A 9,171-nucleotide genomic window follows, 5' to 3' on the forward strand; every position below is an offset into this window, starting at 1 on the left:
TCAGTAACGCTTATTAGGCACCAGCACGGTCTTTGGTGGACTTGGGGATTTGATTTCATAATCAACTAACTAGCACCAAGAATGGTGGTTAATACAAAACCAAATTCACTAGTTTGAAAACCAGTATAGTTAAGTATTTCAGGACTCCACTGCAGATGGTTGTGTGTAGAACCAGTTACTCCACCCAGGATTTCTAGTTTAAATGGATCAAAGGAAGCACTTTGTCACCACTACAGCTAGAAAACTAAGGCATGGAATTATTGGGTAAATTATCAAGAGAGAATGTTCAAGTGAAGTCCATATGGAATTCCCATTTCACTCCCTTTTACCAGTTTCTGTAGTACAGTATTTTCCAGAACAGACTAGAAAAATGTAAAAAAGTTTAATGATGATTTACAAATATACAATACTTACATTTTTAGGAGTTACAAAAATGGCACATACTACAGAAACCAAAAGCTTCCTCTAACCTTTGGTACATTTCAAAGTTATTTATTTACAAAGAAAAATTACAGTCACTTTTCATAGTGTCACATGTTTACATATAAGCATTTCTCAGTTGAAAAATACCTTGCAGCTTACCCACAGGCGGTTTTTGCAGTTTGAGCTCTGCACCTATCTATCACATCAAAAATTCTATCAGCCCCTGTTAAGCTGACATGACATTGCATTTTTATGTTTTAACAGCCTTTACTTTGAAAAATATGTACAACCATAAGGCTAAACTGATTCACAGTTGTTGAGATTTCACCTGGTGTATTTTATATTGCTCGTGGTTTGGTAAAATGACATCAGCTACCTTTTTTAATTGGCTTGGTAACACATGTTTAGAAAAAGGTGGTCCAATTTTGTTAGCTAGGGTATTTCCAACTCTTCATGAAGGGAATTAAAAAAAAAAAAAAAAAGATACAATGTCCTTTCCAGGATGCTTTTTCACCTTATGAAACTTTTATATTAAATTCTTCTTTCACTATGTCCAATTCTTACCTAAGATAACAGAGACAAACTGAGCACGCTTTCCAAATCCTGTTCATTTCCATTAGTTTTCCGATGTTGGATGTTTTCTTGATTGTAGTTTCTTTAAACCAAAACTTAAAAACTTTCTTCTACCTGAGAGCAAACATAAGTATTTCTTAATCTGTGTGTACTTCAGAGCCTTCTTATAGATTAAAATACATGCAATAAGAGAAATACAGCCAAAACACATACAGTCTGTTTTTGACATCTTCTACTTAATGTGTGTACACGAACGCTTTCATGCTCTGATGATTTTCAGACTATAAAAGTTCAACACGTAACAGTATGTGAACTCAATACAATCTTCATTGTGCTGAAGATAGTTTGGGACCACACATTTGCAACTGGTAGTTTTTAATTAAGACTAAATACCACCAGAGTATTAGTTATGGTTCAGGTCAAGATTTTTTTAAACTGAGAAATAGAAAAAGCTTGCCGTCAGTAGCTGTGAACAGAGTTTAAAGAGTGTCTTCCAGCATTACAATATTTCCCTCTCAAAAACTTACTCCATAGACAAAATAAACTCCAAATTCAAGCATCTTTAAAGAATGCCTGCATTCTGGATTTTCTTCGTGCAAGAGCTTCTTGTTTCTTTCTTTCAATCTCTTCTTGAGAACATTTTCTATTTTTTTGTTCCACCACAGACACTGTAAATAAAAAACACGTATTAGGAGCCTTCACGTTTGTTCAATATGTATTTTAACTTAACTGTTTTCAATGTTTGAAGATCTATGGCAAGAGCACACTATTCTGACATACCAGGCACCCAAGTTAAAAATGGCTCATCTATCCTGTCCCCAAGGCAGGAAGGGGGATAAGACGCATGACCTTTGTAGCGCTACTGATTACTACCTCCCAATGAAAATACTGGGATGCAGACACTTGCTTCAAGGAAATTTTACTTGGCTGCCCTTCAAGTGAACCTTGTGACATCAGGAGTCAACATAGGAGATGGCGATGGGTTAAGAAAATTAAGGCCATCAGAGTGAAAAGGGCTCTACAATTTAGTGAGTTAGGCAGAGATACGGGCATGGAGATGGTATGGACACAGGGGTCAGATACAGTACAGGTGTCACACAAATAAAACCAGAAAGGTTGAAAAAAGGTCAAAAGTAGCAATAAAAATTGGCAAAGGAGACAAGAACATGATAGCTAAGTGTAATATTTTATATGTTGTGTTACAGAACTATAAATTCCCATACCATAAACCCCTGACCTCAGTGGAACCAAGAGGAACGCTCCCTGAACGCGTAAGAATTTTACCATTTTTATACACCAATTTCCAATTAATGTATTTTTAATAAGTAGTCTTTGAAACTGGATAAATAAAACAAAGGGTCTCCTTGCTTCTTAAAAAAAAGGTGTCCATGAAAAATTACGTATCAGTTTTTGAAAGGATCACTTAACATCCATCTTTTTGTTACAGCAATGTCCTTCCACCAAAAATTTAAGATGAGGACAGTGATTTATCTGTAAAGAAAATCTATGCTATTCTTTTTCATTCCTTTATTCTCTAGAACGTTCCACAGAATGACTAGTTTATCTCTCCCCTCCCTTCCCCTTTAACATCCGAAATTACTGCTTTCCATTTATCTGCTTCTTTGCTGGGGAAGAAACACAGATAAAATACTGATTCTTCAAATAATGCTGGCTGATAGTTTGCAGGAATTAATTTTTTTGTTGTTTTTGTAACAGTGCTTCCTGAAAATTGAGGTTGATATAGTACACTCTAAAGACACGTTTTATCAAAATTAATATTGACTGAAACTTCACCAAGCCATGAGATCAAGTAAAAACGAGACTGACTGGCACTTGACTGGTTCTACATTTCCCTAGCAAGTAACACCAGTGCATGGAATATTACAGACTGTTGCTTGATGATGGAAAAGTGACTGACCTCCCCTCTAGGTGAAAGGAACTGTTAGCGTTTAGACCGATAACACAAGAATGTTTCACTCGCAATTTTAGCCACAGAGCAAACAACAATACAGGCCGAGGTTTCAGAAGCATCAAATGATGCAAGGTTCCAATTTCCAGGTGTACAGTAATACAAAGAAATTGGCATTCCCTATCACCTTGCTGCCTTCTTTCCCTGCCCCACCATTAACATAATGAATCATGGCGAAGTTATTTTTAATGTTTTTCAAAATGAACTGTAAATTAAAGCACAGATTCACACTACAACATTTACTATGTATCAAAATAGTAACAATTTAAGAATATCTACGCTGAGTGCTGCCATCAGCCTGTACTTGATCCTAGTGATTCTGAGTCTCTATGGAGAGAGAGTGTGAAGTCTTCAGAGAAGTGGAATGGAAAGGGGAGACAGAAGTCCTTAACTACAGGAATTCAAGAGATGCATCAGGACAATTTTATTTTGGAGAAAATAACCTCCAAATCCTCGCTAGAACATTTACTAACGCCTAAACTGAATGGATGAATATTGAAGCCTGTTGTAAGTTGCAATACAGTATAAATTTCTCTGACATTCTGATTACAGTAAGAAAACAAACAAAACCAGTCTAACAGCGATACAATAAAGACAAATACCTGACGTAGGCAGTGCAAAAGACTCTGAAAGGTGCCTCTTGAAAGGTGATTTCTTACTGTCAAGCTTGCTGTGCAAAGTCACATTCACTTGATTCTTGTTTCCTTCCAAACCCTGCAGAGTAATTCCAATGCCAGAATGACTCCCTGGATTTTCAGACCTTACATGAAGAGCACCCTGAGAACTGCTAGTCTTTCGGAACTTGAACTTTGAAGGCATAAGTGATGTTTTGTTACCAGAACTGTTATTTGGTATCTCTCCTGTATTATACAAAAGATCTGGGCTGTCTAATGTTTTGCTACTAAAAACGTTTACTGCATTAACAGGACTTCTGACTTCAGAACCAGTCTCTCCTGCCAGGACAGAATTTGACCGGTACCATTTTCCCGAAACAGTCTTTGTAGTATTTTCAGAAGCAGCTTGATGACAGTTTTTAGACAGTGTGTATTTACACTCCACAGAAGTACCCGAGATCACAGTTCGAGGACTGGAGACATTTTTACAGTTCACTGTGTGACCTGTTGTGGCCAGCTGATGTGTAACTTTTGATGAATTCCTACAGGAATCGTTCAGTGAGAAAGTGTCCTGTTTTGCATTTGTTTTTTGTGCCAAGAGGAGATAAGGTAGTCCTTGTTTAGATGCTGGGAAGCTGTTATCAGCATTTGATCTGGAATTAATACTGGCTCCTTGTAGAGTTTTAGCTCTTTCATTTCCTTGTTTAACATCCAGGCTCTGAGTCTGCTTTTCTATATCATCACACACTTGATACAACAATTCATCATCCTCACAGTTTGCATCCCAAAGACTATCGGATTCACAAAACATATCTAATATCTCATCAGAGAATTTCAGTTCATTCCAGTCATCAAATGACAGAGGACATTTCTTTGGTATTTCGACTTGATTTAAGCGACCTGTATTAGCTTGGTTAACCACTTTAGTTAGATCATTAGGTTTCGTGTTGGTAGAAACACTGGACGATTGACAGAAAATATTGTGTGTGTTATTCCCAGGTTTTTCAGTCCGTTGTCTATGAGGATTAGATCTTGAAGGATAAAGAGGAACAGGGTCACTTTTAGGCTGAATACATTCATTTCCATTCTTCACTTCAGATTGCGTTGAAACAGGAATATAGTTCAAATCACTGTTTTGGGCACTTTTCCAAATAGAATTTATTTTATCTGACTTAATGTCACATTTGCCATGAAAGGCTGTGGTCTCTGTCTTTGAGTTTTCTGTCTTATTATATGGCTTTTGTAAAGAAAGAGATTTTGCAACATTTTTTGTATTTTTACTAGAATGTTTCAAAGGTGAAAACTGCAAACTGTTAGATTTGTGTACGCTCCCCAAACAAGCTACTGAATTGCAACTACTTCTTTCCTTCGTTCTGCTAGCATCACTGAAACCACGCATAGATGGATTTGTAAGAATAGGTGGTGCTTCTTCAGTACTTATCAATTCAGGATTTTGGGTTATTTGCATCACAAAAGAATCATCTCCCAGAAAATCTGCATCCCAGTCATCAAAATCATCATTAACTACTCCAGCAAGCTTACTGGAGACGACCAATTGTGTCTTCAAAGAACAAGGATTTTTTTTTGTCACCGTGTGAGTATCGGGTTTTGGAAAAGTCTGTTTCATGCTTCCTAGTGCACACGGAGTATCTTTTTGATATGCCTCTGAATTACCACGTTGCATGTCTTTAATTTGCTCAGGAAGGCGTTCCTCTTCCAAGGTGCTTTTATTTTCATGGAAACTATTATTTAACGAAATACCTGATAGTCCTTGGCTCAACTGTCCACTACACTTCTGGGTAGAGCAGTCAAAAAGAGCGTGAAGGGCTATTTCAGCCTCAAGGTCTATAGACTTTTGACTGCTAGATTGACAGGGCTTTGCAGCAGGGATGCCAGTGCTCTGTCCAACTGCTTTCAGGCACAGAGCAGTATCTGTTTCAGAAACTTCACCAAGGAGTGATTTCTGGTTCTTCACATTTACTTCATCTTTAGAATTATTTAAAGACTCTGAGGCAGTCTGGATGAAGTCATGACCAAGCTTCTCTTGTTCCTGAACAGCATCTAGCTCTACTAGATTTTTATCAAATTCCTTAGCCAATTTCATGAGTTCCTCTTCAGGATTTTTTATTTTAAGATCTCTAGATTAAAAAAAAAAAAATACAGAAAGTCAGACATACTGAGAAAGTTTAGCCAAGCTCAATAACACTACCATATGAGCTGTTCATTCTCTAGTTTAACAACTACAGAGAATATGACTGAATCCTACTGCTTTCAATGCGCAGTCAGCATGCAATCTTTTTGATAATTCCCAATACCCCATTAAGAAGAGATAACAAGCCCAAAGTTAAAAGCATTCTGCATGCTAATGTACGATTACATGGTTCACTACACATATAGGAAGACCACATACCCTTTTTCATGAAAGCCCAGCTGTGATGGGCAAGACAAAACTGTAACTTACCTTGTACAACTTAACTTTGTCCTAGCTCGCACTTTTACTACTCCAGGAGTACAGGGAATAGCATCCTCACCAATCCATGTCCCTAAAAGGGAGCCTTCATTACAGGCTGCTTTTTCATCCTGAATGATTAGATTTATAATGCTTAGCAATTTGATTTCAGATAAAGATTGGACTAGACACACACCTTGCATTAGTCAAAGTTGCTAAACCAATTAAACTGGATCAAATCTGTTGAAAGCCACAGATAGGAGCTAAACCAATACAAGCTAAGCGAGATTAGTGCAACATTGTCTACTGATAGTTACATCACTTTAATTATATCGATTTAAAACAGGAAATTCAATTAAAACAACTGAATTTTACTTTGGTGCTCAAACCTAATACTCTATTTACTTCAGCTTTACACATAATCTGCAATATTCACGTTACAAGCTGTGATTTAGTTTAGTATACTACTAAGGAGCTAGTTGAGATGCACTGTCTTCATCCACCACTTAAAGCAACATTAACAGGTCAGAGAATTTGAAAGAAATCATATTCTGCGTGCTTCCAGGAAAAATTTCTGACTTCTTCCATTACAACTCATTTATACAAGGAGCCTTTAAACAGAAATAACTGAAGTTTAGAAACTAAATGAAGTTATTTGAGAGCTTCAAAGTTCAGGCTTGGATTTGAATTCTGAAATCTAAGAGATACAATACTGCAGTGGTAAAACGTCTAAAGGGCCAGAGCCATGGGATGTGGGAAATTACTGCATGTAAGCCAGCAAAAGTAATTTGAACTTTAGTAACTACCAGGGTAGTTTTGGATAGGTTTTCTTTTTCTTTGTAAATTTAATTAAATTTTTTTATTATTATTTTTTTAAGAAAAAAGAACACCAGCAACGGATAGCTGCAAATCCTGATATTATTTACGTTTATGACAGGGCTGTAATCATTTAAAAGGAAGGAAGTGGCATCCCTTATCAATGATTTTCCAATTCTTAAGTACAATTTCTCACGAATATGCCAAATAGTGAATACATTTTAAATGGCCCTGTCCAATAAGCAGGCATATTTTGCAAGCTAAATACTACAGAACTGTTTTAGGAATGACATGTTCTCTTCTTGTACTTAATAAAAGGCAAACAATAAGCCAACGCTCTTATTTTCACTTTCCAGACTGTGGATGTCAGGTTCACAGCAAGAGGGAGACACCAAGAGCATAGATATTAGGGTAAAAAGGCAAATTATTTAGAATAATGAAGCAACTTTAGTATATTTATATTATTGCGGAGCCTCTCTCTCCTCTAAGTCTTGTTCTTGTACTTCAGCAGTCATTCAAGACCATTCAAAATGCTTAAAAACAACTGTCAAGTAAATCTAGTATGTGAAGAAACTCTTACCTTTTAACAGATGAGTGATTAAGGATAAATAAACACAACAGTATTCCTAAGACCAGGGGCAATAACTTGTATTTTGAAAGTAAAACTTTATAAAATGGAGCTGCTGCAAGCCACTTTCTTAATACGTCCTTTTTTACAGCACCTGTGACTCGTAAGAGCAACCAGTCAAATGCTATGCTTATGATTTTAATTCAGTCCAGTTTTATGGATGTTACTAGTTTTCTGCACACCCGATTCTCACCATGTGACTACTGTAACTAAAATTGAGCCTTTGCTGAGGCTGTAGCACTGTTCTGTTTGATTACTGCATATGCAGAGCATTGTTTTAGAAAGTAACAATTACCTGAGGAGCAATACGATTAACAATTTCTGAAATTTCTACTGCGCATCTACTGGTAGACTGTTTGGTTTTTCCATTGCCTATGAAAACAAACAAAAAACCTTCTTAAAAACTGCAAAACAATTCAATTTATAAAGTGCAGTATATCTCAAATAATTCAAATACATGTGCTAAAATCAGAGCTTGATTCAGCACTATATTGGAAGAATTTATAGATTTTGAATAAAAATAAAACCAAACAACCTAACCGTGATAAGAGAAAGGGCCCTTTTTTCAAGAAATTTGATAACTTTTAGTACACTCCCACTGCACGCCTCAAATAGGCGCCCTGAAGTCTGGATTTCGTTAGTATTACCTAGTCTGTGTGCAATTGGTGAATGAGGATCCCAAAAGATTTCTTGCTGTATATCGGTGTCATTAACAGGAGAGCTGAAAGTAGGTATTCGGGATTTCCTACTCAATGATCTCTTTGGTGTTTTATGTAAACATGACTCTGTGTAAACAGAAAGATGATCCTTATTAAAAAACAACAAATAAAAGGCCAAAATAACTTCAAACATACAACAGGACAAGGCACAAAGAAGATGCTTTAGGAACTTTAAGAATAAAAATCAAGTTCACACTCAACAACATTCCTTTACTTACAACAGGAATATTGTTCACAACTATACATTTAATGCAGAATATGACTATCATCTCTGTCATTTACATCACCACAGAGATAACAGAGCATTACATGACACTGACAGCTCAGCATCTGACAGTAAGGACGAGAACTGTCAATCCTCTTACTTGAGGGAATATTGACTTCAACTTACATTAAGAACTATGTATACCTATATGGGAGAATATTTTGTATTCTGGCTTGCGCTGTGTCTTTCACCCAGACTCCGATTTGGGTCACAACTTCAATGGACCCCCAAACTGTTCTGGGTCACAACCTACCTTTGTCTATACTTTCTCCACTGGGCCTTTTCAGCTAGGACTGTTAAAAGCAGGAGTATAGCTATTCAAAACCAGCTTGCAGCTGTCTCGGATCAGTAAGTGAACCAAACACACTATGTGAAGCTCAGCTAGTCACCCCTGCCCTTTAGAAGTGACGTTGCAGACGTGGAAGCCTACAGAAATAATTTTAGAAGATGCGGTTACTACGTGAGAAGCATCTTAGGAGATGCTTTGCATTTAAGCGCTTAGCACGGCCGGGCTTTATCCTCTCCTGGGGTGGATTAGCGTCCTCAGTCAGTTCTAAGTATCCGCGGCGGGAAGATGCTCTTCATCACTCCTTGACAAGAGCCCCTTCCCAACGCACACGGACGGGGGAGAGCGGGGGATTACACCGCACCGGCCCCCTCCTCACAGGCAGGCCGCGCCTCCTCCGCGGCTCCAGGGGTGGCGGGCAGGCCAGGG

The 9,171-nt window shown here is 37.5% G+C and overlaps 1 protein-coding gene across 1 annotated transcript in view; it reads right to left on the reverse strand.

The window, feature by feature from the left end:
* Positions 1-882: 882 nt before the first annotated feature.
* Positions 883-9,171, reverse strand: part of ETAA1 (Ewing tumor-associated antigen 1) — a 16,267-nt gene continuing 7,978 nt past the window's right edge. The window contains exons 2-7 of the mRNA XM_009325026.1: positions 8,710-8,743; positions 8,120-8,257; positions 7,768-7,844; positions 6,041-6,159; positions 3,568-5,717; positions 883-1,664 (exon numbers count right to left, since the gene is read on the reverse strand). Coding sequence (XP_009323301.1) covers positions 1,549-1,664; positions 3,568-5,717; positions 6,041-6,159; positions 7,768-7,844; positions 8,120-8,257; positions 8,710-8,743 — 2,634 coding nt within the window. The 3' untranslated portion in view covers positions 883-1,548. The remainder of the gene's footprint in view (positions 1,665-3,567; positions 5,718-6,040; positions 6,160-7,767; positions 7,845-8,119; positions 8,258-8,709; positions 8,744-9,171) is intronic.

Source organism: Pygoscelis adeliae, unplaced genomic scaffold, assembly GCF_000699105.1.
Source record: "Pygoscelis adeliae isolate BGI_AS28 unplaced genomic scaffold, ASM69910v1 Scaffold46, whole genome shotgun sequence".
Classification (NCBI taxonomy): domain Eukaryota; kingdom Metazoa; phylum Chordata; class Aves; order Sphenisciformes; family Spheniscidae; genus Pygoscelis; species Pygoscelis adeliae.